The sequence below is a fragment of the Lissotriton helveticus genome, chromosome 2_1 (assembly GCF_964261635.1).
Source record: "Lissotriton helveticus chromosome 2_1, aLisHel1.1, whole genome shotgun sequence".
Classification (NCBI taxonomy): Eukaryota; Metazoa; Chordata; class Amphibia; order Caudata; family Salamandridae; genus Lissotriton; species Lissotriton helveticus.
In genome coordinates this window covers 580,716,669-580,742,292 of record NC_136059.1, presented here as the reverse complement: position 1 = coordinate 580,742,292, position 25,624 = coordinate 580,716,669, and the positions used below count along the sequence as shown (strand labels likewise).

At 45.3% G+C, this 25,624-nt stretch overlaps 1 protein-coding gene across 1 annotated transcript in view; it reads left to right on the top strand.

Moving 5' to 3' along the window:
* Positions 1-25,624, top strand: part of ARHGEF28 (Rho guanine nucleotide exchange factor 28) — a 1,107,856-nt gene that overhangs the window by 957,249 nt on the left and 124,983 nt on the right. The window contains exon 27 of the mRNA XM_078675262.1: positions 5,779-5,855. Coding sequence (XP_078531388.1) covers positions 5,779-5,855 — 77 coding nt within the window. The remainder of the gene's footprint in view (positions 1-5,778; positions 5,856-25,624) is intronic.

The following is a 25,624-nucleotide window of genomic DNA, read 5'->3' as shown; positions in this document are numbered from 1 at the left end:
TGATCAGACCACCTGATTGTGACGCACCAGAAGGAGTCTGACCCCCATTACATCTTGATAAACACCATCAGTTCTCACCAATTGGGAGAGTGCTGGCTCTCCAGCAGAGTCCAATGAGTCTGCAGAGACCTGTTCCTCACCGTGGCCCTCAACCAAAGGAACTGTTATCCATTGTGAGAACCAAGGGTGGGTCCAGTTGCAATGCCATGCTTTTGGAGAGAGAGTCCTGCAGAATCCACCAACCCAGAACCTTGACAACCTCTGAAGTTACTGGCACCATTCGAGACCCCCCAACTTTGGGTCCCAGAACGAATTAAGATAAACCCACAGAGGTCAAAGATGAAAACTGGTCCAAGGAACTGTAAACATAGTTACTGCCATATGTCCCAGAAGTCTCAACCATTGCTGCACCTGCAGGGAATGACAACCCATTGCCCTCCAGACCAAAGACTTCAATAGGACAGCTTAGGGGACAGGAAGAAACACCTTGTTGAGATTGGTATGGAACCTGACCGCTGTAAAAATCAGATCTCTGGATGGAACCAACTGACATTTCCCTCGATTGAGCAAAAACCCATGAGCCTTGATCATCGAGCAGACTAAGGCCACATTGTTAAGGACCTACTGCTCTGAGGGTGCATGGAGGAGCCAATCGTCCAGGTATTATTACAGGTGATTACCCAACAGATGAATTGATGCTACCAAAGACACCACCACTTTCATGAAGCCCCTGAGTAATGATTTGAGGCCGATCGTAAGCACCCTGAACTGATAATGTGTCTCCCTGACACAAAATCTCAGATACTGCTGGAATTTAAGGTGAATCAGCACATGGTAGTATGCATCCTGAAGGTCTAAGGTGCACATCAGATGACCCTTGGTTACCAACAGAATTGCTCTCTGAAGTGTTTCCATTTTGAAAGGTAGGGACTGAACAAACTTGTTGAGAGCCTTTAGGTCCAATACAATCCTGAAACATCCCGTGGACTTTGATACAAGAAAAATGATGGAATAGAAACCCTTGTCCGTCTCTATCCAAGGAACCTCCAGAATCGCCTCCTTCTACTGAAGAGAGGAGATGCCCTGAGTCAGAGCCAAATTCTTTTCTTTCCGGGGTAGCCACGGAGTCTGACGGACTCCTGACTGATGAGGCAGTTCCACAAATTTGATCTTGAACCCCTCTCTCAGGATGTCTAGCACCCAGGTGTCTGAAGTAGTGCCTCCCGGGCTGGGAGAAAATGCTGGATCCGACCTGTGACTGCACACACCTGACCTTCGACTATATAGTCAGGACCAAGGTTTTGGGAGAGACTTTGCTTTCTTGTTACGACCTCTACATGCCTGAAAACCCCCCAAGACTTCAGATAGTGCCTCCGCAAGGGCTGATGGAATGGAGATTAAGGTTTCACAGGCTGCTTCTTAGCAGAAGTATGTTTCAATGAGGTAGAATGTTTCTTTTATTTAAATAACTTGTGGAGCTTATCCTCCAGTTCGCCCCAAACAACTGATTACCCTGGAATGGTAACCTGAAAGCTGATACTTTTTGTGCTGAATCAGTGCACCAGTTCCTCAATACGATGTTCCGTCAGGCTGCTACACAAGCCCCTACCACATAAGCAAACATCCGAAATTTACAACACCTGACGTTCAATTTGGTGCAGCAAACCTGAAAATCAGATGCATCGTCCATAGACCTGTACCAGGACTTAATTTCTGAGGTCAGAGACTTAGCCACCTATGTACCATATATCCCAGCCTGCAGAACCAGATGTGAGCTACTATATACCTTCTGCAAGGAGGCATCAATATTTTTGTGCACAGAATCTTTTATAACAGCACAGCATCCTCAGCCAAGGATGTTCTCCCAACTAAACTGGCCACAAAAGAATCAATAGGGATTGAATGTATAAAATTGCTCTGCATATCTTGAAATGCACACAGATTGGCCATGAATCTAGGGAGCATAATCGTGTCCGGGTCCTTCCACTCTCATTTAAGGACCTCATTAATGTATGCATGCACAGGAACATCCACAGGAGCAGATCTCTGAAACTGACATCCTGCTGATGTTTCAGGCATCTCAACATCGAAAAACCAAAGTTAGAGTTCACATGTTCTATCAAGTCAGGCAGCATATCCCCAGGTGCATAACACAGGCACCTGCAGCCCCCGCGGTGCGGGGGGGCCCTCACCCTCCAGGGGGCCCCGTCAGCACCACACTTTTGCTGGGGAGCTCTAGATTGAGTCCGAAAGGGGCCCCTTCACGTACCCTGCAGGGGGGCCCCCTCAAGGTTCGTAACGCCACTGCATATCCCTCTCACTGCCCGGCAAACAGGGAGAGGCTCAACACTCTGACTAGGCAGCTGCTAAACACAATGAAATCCGATATAGAAGAAATAAATGTGCTCTTCTCCATACGAAGCGTATGCGAAGTCATGTTGTGTCCAACTGGAAGTTAGGCGTTCCAACTTCCCCGCATGCAGCAAACGGCAGGATCAGGGATGGACACAATTTTCATGTTAAAAGAAAGAAATTCAGGCCTTCTCACGCATCTCCCCACAAGCCCAACTGGCAGGAAAAAGCGCCATCCAGCCTGTCGACACCCCTTCCCGGCTGATATGTCGGCCAGTGAAGATATCTTAAGCAACTCCAGTCCCGCAGGAGCCACTCCAAACCCTTGTCCCTTCATTCTGTAAGCAGACTGAAAAAAGAACAGGAGGAATGCTCGGTAACTACCACGTCAGTACCGCCCAGTAGGAGGTGGTAGGGCAGTGTATACCAGTATTCCTGTGAGATAGTAATCTCACTTGTAATGAATGTGATGAGGATCTGGGGGTAATGATAAGGTCAGTTTTACTCAGAGAGTAAAATAAATGCTTGTTGGTTGTTTTCTTATGATCATATTGTTTTGCAGATGTTTTGGGGATGCTTGAACTATTTGAAAACGAAGGCACTAATTCACAAGTCATTTGGACAAGTACAAGTACACATTGAGCTTGTGCCAATGCTTTGTACTTGAAATGCACACTTAATTTTGATTTCTTAGATTAGTCCCAAGTTGGAAGAGGTGTTAATTAGGGTGTGTGGCTTTAAATGAGTATTTTCACCAATATTGGCAAATGTTGTGCAAATTTCACTAACTCCTGATGTGGAGCAGAGGCCAGCCTTTAGTTCTTATACTGGGCTCAGTGGCCTGCTCTTTCTAGAATTCTTCATACATGCTATTTCTCTTCTCTGCTGCACCTTTATCACTTGAACCTGCATTACACTCTGACATTTACTGTATTCATATTCTCTTATGTACATTTGCATAGTATCTGTTCATGGGCCACTGCTGCAAAACACCTAGAGCTCAAACTAATAGGCCCTAACCTCTTATCCAGTAAGACTGGCATACAGGATAAAATCACATAGTGATTGTGTATTGAATGGAAGCAAATTTTCCCAAAATTGTGATCAGCAGCAGCAGTCTACACCAATTCTTTTTTTGGGTCCTCATTCACTATCAGGTTTTGCTAGACGTGATCAGGAGTGCCTCAAGCTGTTTGGATCTTTTCTTATTTGAAGAGGGGCAACCCATGACACACAGTCCTACACTCTGGAATCATCAGACCTCAGATTTGGAATGATTTTACTTGCAATTCCAGATAGGCGGACCAAAGTTCAATTGTCTTGTTGTCCTTTGGCTGAGATTGGAGGTCAACTTATGCACTCTTTCTACTCATTTTTTTCCAATTTAAAGAGGTTGGAGAATTAGGATGCAGCCAAACTGTGGTCCTTTTCATGGATTGAGCGCATTTCTTTTGCCACTTTCATAAGCCAAGAAGCCAGCATGGAGCAGTCTGTACATTCTGCCAATAGCGGCAAATGTAAACATCTCCTACACTTCTATGTCTGTTAACACACCCGTGATTGAGAGACAGCAGATCAGTTGCAGGTGAGGTAAGGGATCTTTGTTAGAAACAATAATCAGACAGTTCAACCTGAGCATTCTTGTTATCTGGTCCTTCAGTCAGGGCCTTTATGGGAAGAGGCTCTGATTTTCGGTAAAGTCCATGATACCCATCACATTTTTATTAAGGGTGGGCGGAACTCATGGAGTTTCTCTCTGCGGCGTTTCAGAAAACCTCCATGACATTCCACTGAATTCTGCCAACTGGCAGAAAAAAATGCAGCTCACGCTGCAGTTTAGCATCGGAAGCACAAGCTGCGCTGGCAATCAGTGCAAACTGCACTATGCGTTGCGCAAGAGCGTGCGGCTATTCAAGTTAATTTTGCTGACGCTCAAGTAGAAAATCTACTTAAGAAGTACCATTTCTACTTGATCAGCTGCCCTCTGAATGTGACCGCTCGCGAATGCCGGACCCCGCCCATGTTAGAAAATCGCACGAGGGCACACCAAATCTCGCATGCACTCCTATATTCTGGAACCTCGCAGGAGAAAACTTCCACCACGCAGAGACTGGCTGAATTTGGCCAGGACTTTACAATAAAGAGTAATACGGAGTTGCTAAAATTCCGCCAATTCCACGGGCGGCACGGAACTTTTCACCCCCCCTAATTTTTATAGAAAATTAAAACATTGGCCTTGGTGCAGGAGTTCACATTTGTTTTAATTTCTTCTCTGTACTGTGAGGTGTCCCCCAAAGGTCATGTGTTGTTGAGCAGAAATCATATTCCAAGGGAACTGTGACATTACAGAGGTTTTGTACTATCGTTTGCACTGGTGGAGATCCTCTGCGGGTACCTTCTCAGACAGGGATGGGATAAACGTATTTGCACTGAGACGCTGCCTATGTGAATAAGATAAAACACTCATCCTCTGGAGAGTGCTGCACTACTTAACATACACGAATGGGCAGTGGTCCTCCACAGACAAATACTGATTGATGAGCAGCCTAAGGATGATCGCGATTGGGTGTGGTGATAAGTGTGTTATGGGCCATCTGCGTGCAGTGGCTACACTGAAAAATGGCAGCAGTTCACCTGCAGGTGGGCTGCCTGATACACACCTGGCCAAGCTTTACAGAGCACCAGCGAAGTCAAAGGACAGGGTTTCTAGGTGATGTGTATTTTAGAGCAAACTGTATTGCATCAATTTCACACTGTGATTATCAAAGCTGAGAAGCCAACCAGATAGAAGGAAAAAACACAGAGTGCATGGGCCCTATTATAGAACAGGTGCAGGAACAACCTGTTCTATCCACCTGTTCTAAGCTCTTGAGAGCTGCTCCTATTTTGCCACAGTCATTGTGAAAAAGAACAAAAGCAGAGCCAAGCCCACTGAGAAAAATTGTCTCTCCCAGCACTGATGCCAGAGGACCTCCCAGGCAAGTTGGATATATTGTAACGAGACAGACGAGCATGAAAGTCAGTTTGTTAAGTGTAACAGGAAACATTTAACCTATTAGTTTGTTAGAATGTCTCAACGGTTTTTCAAATGTGGGTGATATATAGAGACTAGACATTCTCTTTATTTAGCATCACATAGATTGTTTTCTCCCCAAGTCATGCCTGAGCCCTTATAGCCTGAAGCAGGCAGGTGACCCCTGCAGCCAGTGTGCTGGGTTCTTGTTAGTATTTTATTTAAAACATTGTGTAATAGCTGCTATTTTATGCTAGCAATTCAAGTATGGAGCAATTATTCGGTCACTGTAAACCATAGATATCGACGACATTTTTAAAGTGCTTACACATAATAATTCTTGTACTTTCTACAGCAAGTCTTTTTTTTATATTGACCAACCATTAGTGTAATTCAAATATTATCTTTTTCAGATACCTCAGCTCTGCTTCTAAACGACATTCTGCTATTTTTACAAGAAAAGGACCAAAAATGTGTTTTTGCCGCAGTTGTGAGTATTGTACAGTACATAATTCAATACATCGTTTATATCAATTAATGTTTCCTTTAGACACCAGGGTTGAAAAGTAAACTATTTTTGTTTGAAGCCGCCGTGTTCCTTGCCTTCCTAATGTTAGGAGCTCACATTAATATTTTAGTTCTTGTAATGTTGTGGTATGAAAAACGTTCCCGAGTCAAATGTTGGTCTTTGTGCTCTTTCATTTTACTATCTGCTCGCTTGCTCTTCCCAGTAGAGCCACTTACTGCTATCACTTTCACCGTACACATATCTTATCATTAACTACTTAGATTTTCATTAATTAAATTCACTAACCATTATCACTCGGATAGAAGCAAATAAATGCACCCAACCCCTCATAAAATCGATCTCCAGCACAACTTAATCAAAGTAATCATCATTATTCGATTTTGTATGAAATCACACAAGTGTACAGAATAAAAACAATCCATCAAGAACATCTTTATAGTGAATATCCACGTACAATAATGAATAGTACAGTACAGAAAAACTGGAAAGCGTCTTTGATGAAAAACAACTCTATTTGGAGAAGCCAAAGAGACAACGTAGGAAATTATCAATATTTTATCAAAACGGTACCAACAAATTATTGGGAGGGAAGAAGAACATTATATCCCAATACAGAGCATTCGTGCTAAAGGTGAGCTAGTAATTCGAACTAAAAACACAGGCCAGGAACCCATACACATAAAAACAGATTGTTGGTGTGGATAAAAGCTGTAAATATAAAAGAGCAGGTCTGACCTGTCTCTAATTTGTAGACAACAAAAGGGGCTTAACCGATTTATGAGTATTCAAGGCGGTAAATCTGCCGTTTTGAACCATACTCCTTTTGTAAACAACAGTTGATCAAATATAACCATTCTAAAATAAGTCAGTAAAAGGCGATGGTGATTGGACATCTCTAGGACGAGATGAGGTTCTATACAATTTACTGACATTACCATGATGTAAAGGCGCATCAAGTTTTTGGATGTGGCAGAAGCCTCCCTCTCGGCTGCCACACGGAGAGGAAGGCCCTCCTTCAGCCACGCAATATCTTATTTTATAATACCCTCGGGACTATAAAAATCTCTGGTCTCCCCAGAGCATTACATTTTTTCTTAAAATATTGCAACCTGGGGATAATAGCCATTTCGTCCAAATTCAAACAGTCCCGAATAATTAATCTATTTAAACTGAATTCCTCCTTAAGACAAACTGTGCGCAGTTAAGATAAGACTGAGCTGATCCTGACTGGAGGCCCCTCTAACCCCTGGAACTCTAACTTTTCCCCCCTCCTAGGCAATCCCCCCCATCCCACGGAATCTGTAAAGAACCTAGGGGTTATAATCTGCAAAGATCTGTCCATGAAGCCTCAGATTGGCGCAGTGGTGTTGTCTTGCTTCTTCCATCTTTGCAGAATTTGAAAGACCTCTAGATTCTTAACTATGGAGTCCTTAACCCTTGTTCTTCTGGCCTTGGTCATTTCCCGCATTGATTATGCCAACTCACTTTATGTTGGCATCCCTGCCTACCAGCTCCGTCGCCTGCAATTGGTACAAAACCAGGCAGCTACGCTCATCTTTCACCAACCTAGACACCACCATGTTCGTCCCCTGATGAAGAGCCTCCAATGGCTTCTGGTGGCCAAACGCTGCAAATTCAAATTGGGCTATACCATCTTTAAAACCTTGGCCGGTCTTGGTCCAGTTTTCATCTCCTCTTTGATCCATCACTATCTCCCCTCTCGTGATCTTCGCTCCTCCCATTTGTCTTTGCTTACTACCGTCACCTTCAAACGAAAAAAGCACGGTGGTCTCAGATTTTCTTTTCTTGTGCCTTACTTCTGGAACTACCTCCCCTTGGAATTCAGATTAGTAACATCTTATACCCAATTCAGATCCCTTCTGAAAACCCTGATGTTTTCTCAGGCATTTGAGTAAGGCTCTGCCCACCATTCATCTGTTGCTCCCTGTTCACAGCGCCATGAAACCGCCTGGTGAAAGTGCGCTCTATAAATAATTTTAACATAACGTAACATAAAAAGAAAGAGTGCCAGAATGCAGCCATGACAGACTCCACGCTTACGGTTAAACGCTTGGTGCATTCCCATTGCTCCCTCATCTTACCGAGCCTGTAATACCATAATGGAGATCTTTCTGAATGGCAACTAGAGTAGGCTGCACCCCCATGGACCCCAGCTCTGCCCAGAGCTTATCTCTGTTAACCTTGTCAAAGGCAGAGCCGATGTCCATGAAGGCAAGGTGGTTAGAGCCCTATTTAGCCCTAGTGTATTTGGTTATTAGGAGATACAAATTAAGGTTCTGCTCCACTGTACCCCTACCAGGTCTAAACACATACTGGAGATCAGTCAAGATGTTATGCCCGCCCACCCGCCCAGTGGGTTAGTGCCCCAGAATGACCCGACCAATAATTTTTAAATCAACTAATGAGATTGGTCTGTAGCATGCTTGGTCTTTTCTGCCCCTTTTCTTGAACACAAACACTATCACAGAGTGTTGCCATGCTTCTGGTAGGGAACTAGAAACAGCTACATTTATGTGAAGAATAAGGACGGGCACCCATAAGTCCACAAGGGCCTTAAATAAGTCCCCAGGACCCCCATTTGCACCAGGGGCCTTGCCTGAAGACAGGTATAATATAGCATTTGTTACTTTGCTCCAATGTAACCTCAGCTTATCTCCCTAAGGTGTGAGCAGAATAAGGGGCTCCAAATGTTCGCCTTCATATAGCACAGAAAAATGGGTCCCCCTGGCCTGGGCTGACCCTGAGACATCCTGGTCATCTGCTTGTGCTTCATTAAAAAAAGTGTGGTTTACAAAATTCCTAAACTTGGTACTATCCCTCATGGCCGTAGCTGTCACTAGATTGCCCAACAGTTCGTCCTTTAACTCGATCTTCCTATCCCGCAGAGCCACTCTGTATAAGGCTCTATACCTTTTGACCTCACAGCTATCAGTGGGTAAATGTTTTAATGCCGGTAAAAGCACCTTGTGTGCCCTGGTACAGTTCTTATTAAACCATCTACAGGGGTCTTGAGACCCAGGCACCCTTGGGATAGTGAGAGTAGAATTAATGTTAAAAACTATCCTATCAAAAGCCCTTATGACACTATCCTGGGAGGCCCCTCATCCAGGCAAGGCTGCAGTTCAGATTGACAAGAAGATGCCAGTCGAGCATTAAAAGCCTCAGGAATAACCTTAGTCCATCTCAATCTCCTACCCTGATGTATCAGATTGGTTGAGGCATTAACTGAAGTACAAGCATCCAATTGCTTCTTATCCCAGTGAAAGTTAGCAGAAAGGGTATAATAATCAATGAGGATTTTCCAATCCAAAGAGAAACTAGTCAAGGAAAAATCTAAGCCAGCTGAAATATAAATATAGTCAATACAAGACTCTGCTCCAAGACCTTTAAAGGCCGGGATACCATTTCCTGAATTCAATGTTTTTATGCTCAAAAGGTTAACCAGATTATTATCTAAGAACAAACCATTCAAAGAATCTCCCTGACCAGAGTGACTTGGTCAGCTTCAGCAGCAGCCTAATCAGGGGGAGCATACAAGTAACAATCCCTAAATGGATGGAGTTTGAAATCACCCATTATCAACAGTGCAATATATTGAGAAAGACGTGGGGTATAGAAAACCTTTATGAATTTACCAAAAACCATCAACTCAACATTGGGCTTTTCCCCATCAATATCATTATACACATTAATACATAAAACTAAGCATGGGCGGATTTTGCGGATTCGCGATCCGCGAATTTGCGGATTTGCGTATTCGCGGATTGCGAAAATACGCGAAATCCGCGAATTCTCGCGGATTAGCGGATTTTTTGGGGGTGTGTGTGTTCGCACGGGTTTCTGCAAGTTCGCGAGGGTTTTGTACTATTTCGCAAATTGCGAACTTACTTGTCGGGTCGCCAGTTTAGCGAACTTGTTGTTTGTACGTGCCCAGTCTGTTTGCTAAGCTTTCTTCATCACTGCCACTCTCTGTCACCACTGGCACTCTCTTTGGTCACCCATGCCACCCTCTGGCTCACCCATGTCACCCTCTGTGTCATCACATCACCCTCTAGTTCACCAGTGTACATTATTGGGGCAAAGCAAAGCACTGCCATCCTCTGTCAACACTGGCACTCTGGTTCACCCATGCCACCCTCTGGCTGGCACACCCATGCCACCCTCAGTGTCATCACAACACCCTCTGATTGACCACTGAGTGAACAAACACCTGCTAAGTCCCTTAAGTTTTGCAAACAACAACACCTGCCCTGCCCCAACTGACATTAATGAAGGCTGGCACCTGCTTGTCTGCTCCCTTTCCTTTTTGTTGCAAATGCAAAGTAAATAATTTTTTTTAACAGGATGCAATGGCATACTTGTAACTATTCTGTGACTGATAGAGCAGGGTCACACAATAGTTGCAAGTTGGCAACCGGATTCTGGAGGGCCCCTTCAGGAAGCACTACAGGTAAATGGTTACAAATGAATAGCTCGAACTTTTGCACCTGCTCGTTCGTTTTGCTTTTGCAAAACTCGTTTTTCGGTAATTTCGCCCTATTCGCGGGGCGCGTCGTAGTGCGAACTCGCCCGTGGAAGCCGCGAACTCGTGCGAGTTACCTCAAGGTTGAGTATGGGCGCCGCCATTTTGTTTGCGTGACGTATTTCCGTTTCCGCCCGCTAAGTGTAATCTCGCCCGACTCGCGCCTTGCGAATACAAGTTCGCACGAGTTCGCGAGAGAAATCGCGTGCGAACTTACTTACTCGCGCGTGATCGGGCCGCCATCTTGTTTTTCATTCATTCCTATGTGTCTGGGTATGGTGTTTCTATCCTCTCTATATCTCTGCCATCCTTTGCTTGTTTTACTATTTTTTTGATCTATTTAACTTATTTTCTATCCCTGTATTTTTCTAGATCTATATTTTTGTGTTTTAGGCTATTTTTGTTTACTTTTGAACTACTTTTTTAAACTTTTACTTTCCTTCTTCCCTACTCTTATTTTTTTTCATTTTGTCTCTTCTTTACTGCTCACACCTGCCCAGAACAAGAACATGGTCAAGACAGCTGTGAAGCTGCCCAAGACGGGCACCGCAGCCCGTGCCCGGCTCCCGTGTGGTCGATTGAGGGCGGAAATGGTGGTGCCTCGGGAGATTTTCAGCCCTGAGGAGGTGGGCGCACTTGTTTTTTACGTGCAGCGCCGTCTCCCCAGGACCATCGCGGCAGGCGGCAGGATTGCTGCTGGTTACACCAACGGCCAGGAGCGACGGAAGCGGTGGGCGCAGGTGTGCCGGGCCCTTTTTAAGATCACGGGGGTCCAGCGCACCTACAATCAGGTCACCCACCGCTGGACCGACATCCTTGACCGAGAGCGTGACCTGCTAGACGTGCTGGGAGTGGAGGTCCCCGGTCTTGGTGAGTAGTAGTAGCAATTTTTTCATTAATATTTCAAAATCTTCTGTGCATTTCATGTGCATTGTTCTCCTTCTCTGTGCCGGTGCCACTGCTTATTTGTTATCTATTTTGTGTTCATTTAATTGGGCTGAGTATGAGTGTATGTTACAGAACTGCGTAATGCTAGACACAAAGGGGCAGATTTACAAGCCCCTTGTTCCACGTTTACACTGCCTTACCTGATGCACAGCGACGTAAACGTGGCGCATCCCTGCGAGTCATGCACAACGTGATGCATCTAAGGAGATGCGCCACGTGAATGCCTGGGCCTGCGCCTCAATGGGTGCGTTCCCACGCAGGGGGGGAGTGGGGGGTGGGTGTTAATATACGCCACACCATGGCGCCTCTCTTGTGGCGCTGCGTCACAAAATTGACGCAAGAATGGAGCAGAAGAGCTGCAAGGGGCTTGTAAATCTGCCCCTAGAGTAGAGGCTCAGGTGCAGTCCTTCCTTTGTAGCCCTCTTTTTGGATGAAATAGTAGGTTCTTGTTCTTTCTAAATGTTTGATTTGGTTGACAAGGACATCGGCAAGCAGCAATCATCAATGTTTTCTGTTATTTCTTTCATGTTGTACGTTAGGTCCGCCCAGGGGCAAATCTGCTGCAGCAGTGGCTCCAAAGGAGGAGGATGCAGGCCAGGGCGGCGAGTGCTCCTTTGCTGGCCCCAGTAAGTTTTCTTTTAAATATAGAGGACCTATTGTTGTCCAAGCATTCCTAATTTAATTGTTTTGAAATAGTGTTTAGATAGGAGCAAAATCAATATTCCTACTGTTGCAGGGACAATTCTCCACAAACCGAACTATGGACACCAAAGACCAGAGTAATAATATTTCAGAGGGGCGTGTTTGGCACACTGTATAAATAAACCTGGTAGTGTCAGCAGCACAGATTCCTCCTTCCAAAAATTGCAAAACTTTTCGCTCAGTCACTCTAGTCCGGACTCTCTAGAGGAAAAACTACAGAGTCAATTCAAGTTTAAAAGCTTTATTAAAAGTTTAAGTAAACACATATATTAAAATAAAGTTAGTTGGAAATGGAAAAGTGCTTGGTGCTGATTTGATGAGTTCTGGAATGGTACACATTTCTTGTGGTCGAGCCGAGCTTTCACCTGGTTTCAAGTTGATGTTCCTCTCTTGTCATTAGAAGTCCAGTTTCTGTCTGTTCAGAGAAAAATAATGTGTGTTAAAAAATTAAGCAAGCATTCAACAATTGTGACAAAAAAATTAAGCAAGACAACAGCTTTCCCTGGAAGGAGGGACATTTACTTTAGACTACAGTAGACAGTCAATTACTTTTTCAGTTGTTTTCACATTTTTTCATTCATAGTCCAAATACTAGTGGAGTGGTGTAATCTAACATTCTTAAATCTATTTTGTAGGTGGAACATCTGGTGGCGGGGCCAGCTCGGATGTGGTCATCATTGACTCGGAGTCCGAGGGTCAATCTGGGGAGGAGTCGCACCAAGAACAAGTACAGACTGTGAGGCAGGAGACAGTGGCGGTGGCGAGTACAGGTAAGCTGGATCATGGTACTATCTGACTCTTAGATAGGATATGATGTGTATCCAGTGGTGGCCCAGTGACAAATTACAATATGGTAATTACAGCAGGCTGGGACCGAAAGACAGATAGAGGCAGAGACAGAGAGAGAGGAAGACAGAAGGAGAGATAGAGAGGGAGGGAGCCAGAGGGAGGGTGAGGGAGGGAGACAGAGAGAGAGAGACAGCGAGGTAGAGGGAGACAAAGGGAGACAGAAAGAGTGAGACAGAGAGAGAGAGAGAGAGAGAGAGAGAGAGAGAGAGAGAGGGAGGGAAACAGACATATCGCCTGGGCCTGGTGCAGATGATACGGTTGCTGGTGTGGTTAACGGCTCAGAGGAAAAATCACTCACTTCTGCCAGATCTCTTTCATATGAAAGAGCACCAAACCAAGGATACAAGAGAGTTGTGGGAAGGGAAATGGTGATTCAAGCGCCCCTCCCTGCGGACGCCCATGATACTGGCCTGAATAGTTTTGTACTGCCCTGGCTAGTTGCTAGTTGTACTGTGACACAACTTCCTGCTGAATCATTTTGTGTTAATCATATTCCTAAAGAGCATTGCTTACAGATTATGTCTTTCTTTCTTCATATAGTTGGCAATACTAAAACCTCCAAACCAACGAGGAGTATGCTGGCTGTACTGGCCCGGCAACGGAGGCTGGAAGCAACTGTTGCGGAGTATCGGCGACTGGTGGACCTCGAGGGGGATGACACGCACTCCAGTGCATCCAACTTAACATCGTCTACATCCTCCTCTGTTACCCCACGTTCTGCCGGTAAGCACAGTGCTCCAGCGAACCGGAGCCGTGCCGGAAGACGCCACCGCCGCGCAGCAAAAGCTGCACCTCGCAGCACTGTCAAAGGACGCTTGCGCCGTGCACTCCGCAGAGTGTCAGACCTAGAGGCGGAGGTCCAGAAATGGCACAAATTTCAAAATGTGGTGGAGGGCCTCCGCCTAGAGCAAGCCATCCTCCAGGAAAAATATGATGCCCTGGCCCTAAAGCATGATGCCCTGGAGGCCAAACTTACCAGCTTGCATCCATAGAGTGTCCCTTGCCCCTTTTTTTGAGACTGTTGGGGGGTGGGAATTGGGAGTTGGGTTTTTTGGGGACTTTTGAGGACTATTTGTTGGGGTTAGGGAGGGTCTTGCGGGAGATTATTTTGTTAGGGATATAAATATACTTTTTCAAACTTTATCTGAGCATACCTGTTTTTTTACTACTTTTGAGCTGGGTGGGTGGTGGTTTTGCAGTAATTTCATTTAACAGAACACTGTCATCGTGTTGGTTCACGTGCAATAGGCCACATTTTTTCCTAAGTAAATGCCTGTCACAGACTTTGTTAATTCAAGAGCCCTAGGACTTTGCTGCTAGTACCACTGTCACTCTCTCGCCTCTCCGAATACTCCATTATACTACCTCCCATCCAAAAGCTTATCTTACCTGTAATTTGTGTTTGAGGGCTGGCTCCACCTGGAATTCACAGAGTCCTAACGCGTTCTGCAGCAGGGCCACAACTGGAGTTTCCCGGCGTGGATTTTCTGCAAATCAAAAGCAATCAACATTAGAAATGTGGTAGCGGTGCTGACACAACCCTAAAACCTAGAAACCCCAGAGACAGCACCCCTGAGACAGGCAAGCGAGCAATAGAACGCCTACACGTTCACGTGCAATAGGCCACATTTTTTCCTAAGTAAATGCCTGTCACAGACTTTGTTAATTCAAGAGCCCTAGGACTTTGCTGCTAGTACCACTGTCACTCTCTCGCCTCTCCGAATACTCCATTATACTACCTCCCATCCAAAAGCTTATCTTACCTGTAATTTGTGTTTGAGGGCTGGCTCCTTCATTTCTTCATTTCTTCATTGTGCAGAATCCAGGCATCAGCATTATGGGTAATGGATAGGGTGAGTCTGGAGGAGGAGGACTCAGGATAGACGACCAGGACTGAGTTCTTGTCAACTAACTGTTGTGAACCGGTGGAATGCTGCTGCATCAAAATCAAGACAGTTCTGCTGATGTGCTTGTTGTTTGATTGGGTGATTACAGTTTTGTTGGGAATGTGATGAAGCACTTGCTAAAGAAAGACAGACATACAGGAATAAAAGTGAATAAGGAGGACTATTTACAATTAATGAATGATTGATTGAGTCATTTTCAGAACTCGCTGTCAGGGAAGCAGAACTCGTCCTCATACTCTGCTAACTCATCAGTCGGGGTTACTTCTGGTAACTGAGGAGAACTTTCCTCGGGTAGGGCGGTGTCCTCTTCTTCCTGCGTGCATTCTCGTACTCTGTAATCTGGTGGTATGAAGTGCTGGTTCATCTTTATCAAGGTGAGCCGCTCCACATTTGCGGGCAAGAGGCGGGACCTTTTGGAAGTCACAATGCCACCAGCAGAACTAAAAACACGTTCTGAAGACACGCTTGCGAGTGGGCAAGACAAGTAATTGATAGCCAGGTTGGTGAGCTCTCGCCATATTTTTCTTTTCCCATGCCAATACGCCAATGGGTCCTCAGTAATATTGACCTCTGTTGAGTCATCCAGATAGGCCTGCACCATTGAAAGAATGTCCTCCCGGATTCCTGTACTTTGCACTTCTGTGTCCTTTCTAGGACCAGGAAACCCTAGCTGAGTTAGCCAACTCGCTTCAGACATATCGCATGTGCCTGGTGCAGATGATACGGTTGCTGGTGTGGTTAACGGCTCAGAGGGAAAGTCACTCACTTCTGCCACAGGCACAGATGGTGAAGTGCTTTTTTGGGACGCCTGATCGCCTGCTGATTGACTAGTAGTACTGTCTTCTCCTACAGTTTCCTTCCGTTCTATTTCAAAACGAATGGCTGACTGAGCTAGCCAACCTTTGTACTCTGTAACATCCGATGTTTCAAAAGGAATTATTACTTTGCCAAACAATGGCTTTTTGTAACGTGGATCCAGAATAGTAGCACAAATGTAGTGCTGTTGTTTCTTGATATTTACAAGCCGTTCATTGCTAACTAGGCGTTGTAATAATCTCTGCGCCAACTCATGTGCTTCGTTCTTTCCAACGTCCTTTAATTGTGAAGACACCACCTTGACTTGGTGCTCGAGCTTCAGCAACAGTGGGATAGCTTTGCTCAAAGAACAGTCCTCCCTGCTCACGTCACGCGTGAAGACCTCAAAAGGCCGAAGCATGTCTGTCAGGCTTTTAACTAGCTGCCATTGCTCCACCGCTAGCATCATTCCTGTCGTATCACCACCCAGGTTGTAGAAATACTCATTGACTACTGGAAACAGCTCATGCAGACGCTCAAGCATGTAGAAGGTTGAGTTCCAACGTGTTGCTACCTCCTGGATAAGTGCTTTCACTGGCATTCTACGTTCATTTTGCTTGCGCCTCAGCTCCTTCCGGGCCTTAAAAGAATGGTTGAAATGTGTGCATATTCTTCTGCAGATGGTCAGTGTTTTGTCGACTGCAAGTTCTTTTTTCAAAAAATTTTGCACAACAAGGTTGATACAGTGCGCCAAACACGGCACTCTGATATAGAAACCGTCCTCCATGGCCTTAACTACATTCCTGCCATTATCTGTAGAAACATAACCAACCTTGCAATTTCTTGGGCGCAGCCATTTCAAGACCTTTTTGTTAAAGTCAGCCAAAATGTTGACTGCAGTATGACTTTTCTCCATGCCAAACATGGCTAATGTTGCATGTTTACGAGCACCCTTAAAAATCTCGACCAAATCACCACCTGCATTTATCTGTTTAATAACCCCTGAAAAAGAGACCCAGTGTGCAGTGATGCACATGTAATCAGTGGCTGCGCAACTGGTCCACATGTCTGTTGTCAGGTGTATAGTGTGAACAGCACTCTTCTGCAAAGCTGCCCCCACCAACTCAAGCACCTCTTTGTGTAGTGCTGGAACAGCAACCCTGGCAAAATAGTACCGGCTAGGAACCTTCCATTTAGGGGCCAATGTTGCCACGAGTTCAAGGAAACCCACACATTCGACAAACGAAAAAGGGAGAAGGTCCACCGCTAGCATTTTTGCCAGCTTAGTGTTATAGAGGCGTACAGTTGGGTGGTTGCGTTGAAATTGCGCATCTGAGGAGAACATGCCTGAAATGGTGCGCTGGACAAATTTACGGGATGATGCGGATGCCTTCTTCGACCCACTTCTGATCAGTGTTGACATTTTCCGCATTGGTGTGTCTCCCAGACTCTCAGTGTGCCTGCTATGTGTTACGGAGGGTGTGATGCTGCAAGGGGTACTGGGTGCAACCGGACACATGTCTGACGCTTCTTCTACCTCCCCATCATCTTCAGATGAAACACCTACTATGGGTATATTTTGGCCACTTGCCCTTTGGGATCGCTTTCCCTTGACTTTTGCTAGGTGCGGAAACCATTCGACAGCGTGCTTTCTTTCAAGATGACCTATCTGGCCTCCGGTTCCATAGTTGGTACCAGTCTTACCACGGCTAACTCTAGTCTTACAAATGCAACAAACGGCTATGTTATCATATTTTTCGTGGACACTAAAAAAGTTCCAAACTGGGGACTGGAAACTTCTGGTTTTGCTGCACGAGGTGATACTGGTGCCAATGCCAGATGAAGCAGTGGTGGATGAGCCTTGCAGACATCTACTGGGTTGTGCAATTATTGCAGCAACCTTACTTGAGGGAGTCGAGCGGGATGGAGTCCCCCTCCGGGGAGAAAATATGGGAGCTGTAGGTTTTGTTGAACTTGTGGTACTACTTGACTGCGTTGGTGGTGCTACCAGTGGCACGTCGCCAGGGTCACGCTCAGCATGACGTCGGGATAGGGTGTAAATGTCTGTCTGCTGCATGGCCGGTGTGGCTGGACTGACATGTGTGATGACTAGGTCATTGCTGTCATCCTCTTCAACAACATCAGAATGCACCACTTCATCAAGTCCGACGTTCGGATCCATAAGTATAAGCTTTCCGGGGCCCTTCCTTTTAACATTTGATACCTTTCGCAGCTCATGGTGTGCCTCCCTCTCAGACATCGGAGATGGTTGCCAATCCAGATCCAGATCATCGTCTGATGGAGCGGGGCTTGAAGAGGAACTTCTACACATCCTCCTTGATCTTTTCCTTGCTGGGGAGCTGGGAGAAAATGAATCATCAGGAGGAGTGGCTTCGTCTTCCTGACATGATACCCCGGCTCCAAAGTCAATTTCCTCCTGTGCCCCTACTTCTGGAAGAACAACCATTGTGGGAACTTGCACCGCTCCATGGCCATCTTCACTGACCTCTACTTGCAAGTCTCCATGGACCTCTCCTTCTCGGCCTTCTCCTTCTCGGCCTTCTCCTTCTCGGCCTTCTCCTTCTCGGCCTTCTCCTTCTCGGCCTTCTCCTTCTCGGCCTTCTCCTTCTCGGCCTTCTCCTTCTCGGCCTTCTCCTTCTCGGCCTTCTCCTTCTCGGTCTTCTCTTTCTCGGCCTTCTCCTTCTCGGCCTTCTCCTTCTCGGCCTTCTCCTTCTCGGCCTTCTCCTTCTCGGCCTTCTCCTTCTCGGACAGCTCCTTCTCGGACAGCTCCTTCTCGGACAGCTCCTTGCGCATGTACTTCTGCTTGTACTAGTAGCCCATGCAGTTGTTGTTGCGGCTTTGGTTGTTGAATAGTACTTGTGAGATGAGTTAAAACCTGTGTTGATGGCGTGCTGCTACTTTCTTGCGATGATCCAACATCACTGGTCGTTGGTGATTCAACAACTAAACAGGCTACCTGTGCAGCACTCATGGTGGGCCTTTGTTTTTTTGGTTGTTGTTGCCCAAAAAATGTCTTGGTTGAGCAACCAGTCGCCTTGGTAAGTGGTGCCACTTGCTTCTTCTTCTCCTTAGTAGAGACATCTTTCTTGGAAGAGGACCTACGGGCACCTCTTTTTGGAGCCATCTTCTTCAGATGTCTTAACAACAGGCCGCAGCAGCACTTCTTCCTGGCACTGATGCTCAACGATGATGCGTAGTTTTGTGCACCTAAACGCAAATGAAGACAGAGGAACATCAGTAAATATAAATGTTGCATATCTAGCGCTTGAATAAACAGTTAGCAAGTAGGCATTTATGAATACACACGTGCACACCACACAATATGGAATTTTCATAATTAGGATTTGCAACATTTTTGGGAAACAGGAATTTAACAATGATCCAAGAGAGCACACACACAGAGGGTTGTGCTTTCATGTACCCCTGACTCCGCCTGGGCACCATGGGTGAAAGCAAGGCACAATGGGTGTAGGCCTATGTCTCATAGCTCACTGCCTGCCTTCAAAATGGCCGCTTGACCCCCCCATCCACATGGCCAGGACCATGCCTCAAAATGGCCACCACCAACATAGCCAGCACCCAACCCCTACTCCAAAAAGTGAAAACACACAACACAAATCAAATCACCACAATCCAATGCCATCCATCCATTTTCAGAAGGCTTATGCTGCCTGCTGGTGGTTTTCCGGTGCAAAATTGCATTTTTTACAATTTCGCGAGTGCGAGATTGTTGCTTCACGGCGCGAACGTGGCAAAAACCCACAAAATCCGCGAACAGACCGATTCTGGGCCCCCCTGGGCATAATGGATGACATCAGAGCACAGAATCATGTTAACAAAAATAATTTTAACAAAACAGTTGTATCATCCATGCACCCATAAATAAGCCTGGTGGTTTTCAATTCATGTGCAGCAGAATTGTAATTTTTACAATTTCGCGAGTGCGAGATTGTTGCTGCGCGGGACACGAGCAGTGCGAACACAAGCAAAAACATCCTCAGCTCGCGAACTTGCAGATTTTCCCCCCAAAAAGTCGAAAAAAAAAACACACACAAAAATCACCACAAACAAACAACATCAACTTACTTCTTTGTGAAATCAAAATTCGAATCCAAAATTAATCCAAAAAGCCTCAAATCCAAATATCCAGCAGCAACCACAAAAAGTAATCCTTCCCAGTCAAGAATGATCGAAAAGTGGCCAGGAAATGGAGGAGCTTGCTGGACAGGAACAGGAAGTTGGAGACTGGGGCACTTCCTTCACCCCACCCCTATGGGAGGAGCTTGCTGGACAGGAACAGGAAGTTGGAGACTGGGCCACTTCCTTTACTAAGTAATTTTTGTACTTTCGCTAGTGCGAGATTGTTCCTGCCCGCGCCGCGGACCGCGAGCAGCGCGAGCAGTGCGAACACAAACAAAAAATCCGCTTCGCGCGGATTTAGCGTATTCTCGCCGCATCCGCGAGAGTTCGCGGATTGCGGATTCCCCGAAAATACGAAAAATCCGCGAGCGTAACGGATTTTACGCCCATGCTTACATAAAACCCTCCCTTTGTTGTCAAAAGAGAGAAGAACTGCAAGAATGTGGGGGGAACTCCACTACCATTTTGCAGTTCAAGGCGAACTTGATAAATGTTACTAGCCCGCTCCCCCCTCCCCCCCCCCCACTCTCCCACTAGGCGATAGGGCTGCGTTAGTAGAGAAAGTGGCATACTGGTCTAGATATACACTCCCTGATGTAGCCCCCGTCTCCTGGAGACTAATAATATCATAAGAATTAAGCAACATAGTCCAAGCAAGGTCACCAAATTTCCCTTTGCACTGTAATTTTGCCAGGAATAGCTGGGGGGTCTGTAAATTATTCAAAATAAGTCCTGCCCTTTACACATTATTGATGTTAACCACTATACAATCCCCTGTTTTCAAAGAATTACCAATCCACCCCACTCTTAGGACCATTACATTTTCCTCAAATAATGACTGTCTGATACTAATGGGAACCCTTTCTGCAAGCCAAAGAACCACCTTATTTTTAAGTTGCTGAAAATGTTCCTGATCAGGATAGTCTAAGGGCGGCACATTGGCCAGAACTACAACATATGGAGTACAAACTGTGTGGAGTTGCTTGGTAACAATGGAAGAGCTATGATCCAGGGGAACCCAGGTGAGGTTTGCTGGACTCTCCTTAGGTCCTCAGACTCTATATATGAGCCCAGGGTATCTACAGCAGCCCTTCCCCCTTTTATCCAGGCTAATGTCCATCTTTAGGCAGATTGAACTGGCAGAATTGAGGGTAAGAAACTATTGGAGTTAGCTATGGTTTTCCCTTTGTTACTCACCCCCACCTCATGCCCAGTTGTTGGGGGAGCATGAAATCCAGTAAGACCAGCTTTGCTGGAAAACATTTCAACCCATAATCAGTACACCACAACCACTGCTCAATGTACCTTTACCAGGGCGGACCGGGAACTAAGAGTAGCCCTGGCAAAAATGTTCAAACCAGCCCTAAATATCACATAACAAATGAGTGGAGAGAGAATTCTACTTTTTCTATTACTCTCTTATTGCTTTCCACCCTCCTTTCATCCCCCCCGGCCCATCTCTTTCCATCCATGCGATCTTTGTCTCTCTCCTTTCCTCGTCTCTCTCTCTCTAAACTCTTTCTCTCTAGCCAGCCGCTTTCTTTCCCTCACGTCTCCCTATCTCTCTGGTTATGCACCCACTCTGCCTACTGCAGTTAACCTCGGGATGCTGGAGAGCCTGACAGAGGCACCAGTATCAGACTGCTACCTCTGCAGGGGGTCTCCAACCTTTAGAGTAGCGAGATCTACTTCTGATCCAAGAAAAACATATAGAGCTACAACCTTATAAAGCAAAACTTGTGACACCACTACTCTCATGAGAGCTAAGCCTCAAAGACTTTCATTATCTGGCCAGTTACCTTAAAGTCCTTTGATTGATGTCCAGAAACTGGCCCTACCGTAATCACCAAAATTAAGAGTACGTATATGCAAACTTCATAGTGCTGCACCAGTATCACTGTAGCCACCCCACTACTGGTAAGCGTACCTCAGAGACAAAAAGATACACATAGTATTCATTGAAGAGATTTCTTTAGGAAGTTAAGTATCTTTAGAGAAGAAAAGAAAGAAGAGGAAGAAACAAAAATAAAGAAAGAAAGAAAAAGGAGAAGAAAGAAGATTGAATCTAGGAAGATGAGAAAGAAAGAAAAGCAGGAGAAAAGGGAGGTGGAAAACAGAGGGGAAACGAGAAGATGGATGAAACAGAGGGGGGTTGGGAGGAGAGAGGAAAAAGAAAGGAATAAAAAAATGAAAGGTCTAGAAGGAATCAAGAAAGGAGAGGATAATAGGCAATGATAGAGAGAGAAAGGAAGGAAGGTGAGGAAAAATAAATGAAATAAAATGTAAGAAAGGTAAAAAAGAATGAAGGAAACACTAGATGGAAAAGAATTACCAGGGAGGTAAAAAAGAAGAGAAGAAACATAGCAGAGAATGGGAAAAGAAAGAAAAATCAAGTCTTGCCACACTCATCCCGACTCTCCTTCATCATACCCTTTTGTCTTTTGTCTTTTTGACTAGAAGTGGGAGGACCCAGCAGAGTTTCGATCCACTGAATTCTGCAGAGTTGCATAAAAACTCCACGAGATTCTGCAGAGTTCATTAAACAGACGGAATTCGGCACGTTGTGCTGCTCGTGCTGATTTTTGGTGCCGGAAGCTTGTTCTGCACTGTAAAATGAGCATGAAATGCAACACACGGCATGCTGCTTGAGTAGATTTTCTACTTGAGCTGCTCTTTGTCAACTTTATCAAACTGTTGTGACCTGCCGCGACCGCCCGCAATGAGAAATCTCACCGGGACATGTTCCAGCACCTGAAAATCATGCTAGGGGATGCAAATTCTTGCTCGCCAACTTAATGTTGCCGAGCTGCATGTGAGAAAAAACACTGCCATGCGGCGGTTGGCGGAGTTTTGCCAGAACTCTGCATTTGAAGTGGAATGGGTAACACTCCACGAATTTTTCACTCACCACTATCTTTAACCCAGTTTCAAGCTTCTGAGTTGTGTCCCATTTTTTCGCAGGTGATTTTATTTTTGCGGCTTACACCATGTTCCATTGTTCATTTCTAACTTTTCCTCAACATACTGTCTTTCTGATTTCTCAGTTTTGCTGATGCCTTTATAAAGGTTGTTATTTTCAGTTTCACATTATGCAGATTTCTATGCTGTACTCGTGTCTTATTATTCATGGTTTATTGTTTTCGTTTTTTGTTACTTTTTGCTTCTTTGTATTTGTTAGGTTCTTGTTATATGACTTGGTCGTCAATTTTCAGTTTCTCAGGTTTAATTGCACTTTTTTCAGAGTTAGATTGATTTCACACTTTCAGGGCTGGACTGAAAACCTTAATCAGCCCTGGCAAGTGTTCAAACCAGCCCCACCCTACTGGAGGCTGCCACTAGATGGGGCAAATGAGGCATGGTTGGGTCATGGCATGTATCCTGCGCTGGAAACAGCCTTCTTAGCCTGCAGACTAGCAGGGAAATGCCTGTCAGTCTCACCCTGCACACTTTACATGCGTTTAGTGTTTCCCATTCTTTCTCGCAGTGGATGGAATTGTGTCTGTCTCCACCTGTAGTTGCGCTGCTGCTTCCCTCTGTGGTTGTGCAATAGTTGTGATCAGTTACAGACTTCCAGCCTGCCAATGTCATCCTGCCTTTTATAGTAGCAGCAGCTGTTGGCGACTCGATACCTGGCTCCTGGGAGGGGGAAGGAAAACTATCACCAAAGCAATAAAAGGGGAAGACTCTGTCCAAAGAATAGTATAGGATTGTTTGCTCTGAGCTCCCGGAGGTGGGAGAGTATAGTCCCTAAAGGTAGTGGACAATAGGAAAAACCCTGCACTCCATAGTGGGAAGGAGACTTCAAGGCGAAAGAAGCAAGCCACTCAGATAAGGCTGTGAAGCTCAGTCTATGATCTTTCAGTGCATATGGATTATTTTTCAAACACTGCCTTCACATAAATTAAAAATATGAAAGTAAGACTAGCTCTGTAACACAGCAGTTGATTGGGCACGATGATAAACACCTTTGTATTCTGTTTTTGCATTTGATTATATTACTACCTTAAATCGATTAGTGAGTCAGTGTCTGCAAGGTTGTGCAAGTACACCTATTTATTCCGCTTTTCTGGAGTACCACCCCCACCCCCCTCCACCCCCTACATTTGTTTGCTTAATATACAAAGTAGAAATCTACAATGTGGAGGATATAGCAACGGAGTGTGTAGGGATGGCCGCACGTCCCGAGCCTCAGTGGAACTTCAAAAGACACATCGAAAGCAATGGCAGAGTTGATAAGGAGAGGATGCAGTCTGACGGCTGGACCTGCCGACTTTAGAGCGGGGAAACCAGGCTCGAGCCTCAGCATCCTGTGATTCTGTTCAAATCACTTAATCTACCCATGCCTACCAAAAATGAACGTGTCCTTGTGTAACGTAACATGTGCTCATGCGAAGCGCTCCAATACCTTCAGGTGAAGTTCGCGCTATATAAATCTGCAAAAAAATATATACATTTCCGGGCTGTTTTCCGGGACAGCTAGGGTTATGGGACTTCAGACCAGTTTAGACGAGACAGTGTTTCTCTACTATGAGGAGACCAAATGCAAATCTCTTTTTCTGAGAGCAGCATTTTTTACCTCTGTGATATTTTGAAAAGCTTCAAACTAACCCCTCACTTTGCAAAGTTTTTACCCATAAGTAACCTTTTGAAATATGGACATTGTTGGGGGTGGATACAGTGCATAGGGACATTCCCTCCCTTCGCTATTTTTACTGTATCTAAACATATTGTAGAGAGCGTCAGCCTGCAAGTGTGTGGGGCGAAGTATCGGCTGACGTGTGCATCTCAAGAGAATGTACATCGCTGGAAGTCTGAACACATCTGGAAGACAGCCAGGCCACAAACGCCTGTGGTGCAGAACCTGTACATCGCTGGAAGTCTGAACACATCTGGAAGACAGCCAGACCACAAGCGCCTGTGGTGCAGAACCTGGCAGCAGAAGAGGACTGCTGGAACTGTGGGTTTATAGGCGAAGGACTGTGTGTTTCTAAAAGAATGGAGAAGTGCAGAGTGGAAACATTACCTTGAAAATATATATCTTTGAAGTGACTGATCCAATTTGTGTCGTTTGCATTTTATTGTAATCATAAAATGCTTTGTAATTTTAGTAAGTTGGTTTGAGAACAGTGCTGAGTGGTCTTTTTGATTCAAATTTTATTTTAGCACAGTTTGCATCTTTAGACTGCCAGATACGAAGAAAGCCTTCACTTTTCTGCTGAGTTTCTACAAGAAGGAAGATACAATTAACTCAGAGCGACAATACTTGCCTGATTAGGAGTTACTTTACTGTGGTGGTGGCTGTCTGTTCCCTACCAATGCATCTTAGCTTCCTACAAATGTCCTTCTCTCTACCTCTTTTATCTATCGACCCTTCTCTCTGGCTACCTCTCTTTCATCTCTCGCTTCTACCCTCTACTGTTCCTTCTCTCTTATCTGTTTTTCTGGCTCCTGTCACTCTCCTTAGGTCACTGCACTTACCTACCCCTCTATACCTCTCTCTCATTATTTATTACTACTTTATGTACCAACCCCATCTGTCTGACTTAACTCTCTCTACATTGCCTGTCTTTCTCTATTCTCTGTTCCACTCTAACCTGCAAGCATCTCTCCGCAAAGTACTTCACCTTTCTGGCACCCTCGTCTCTCTTTACCTCACCTCTTTCTTTCTCCGTCTTTGTATACATTGCTTCTCTCTCTTTTGGTATACCTCATATTTTTCTAAATCACCTCTCTACCTCACATCTCTCTCTGTCCCACCTCACATTACCTACCATTACATTTACCTCACCTCTAAATCTCCCCATCTTGTTCTATCACTCGTCCCT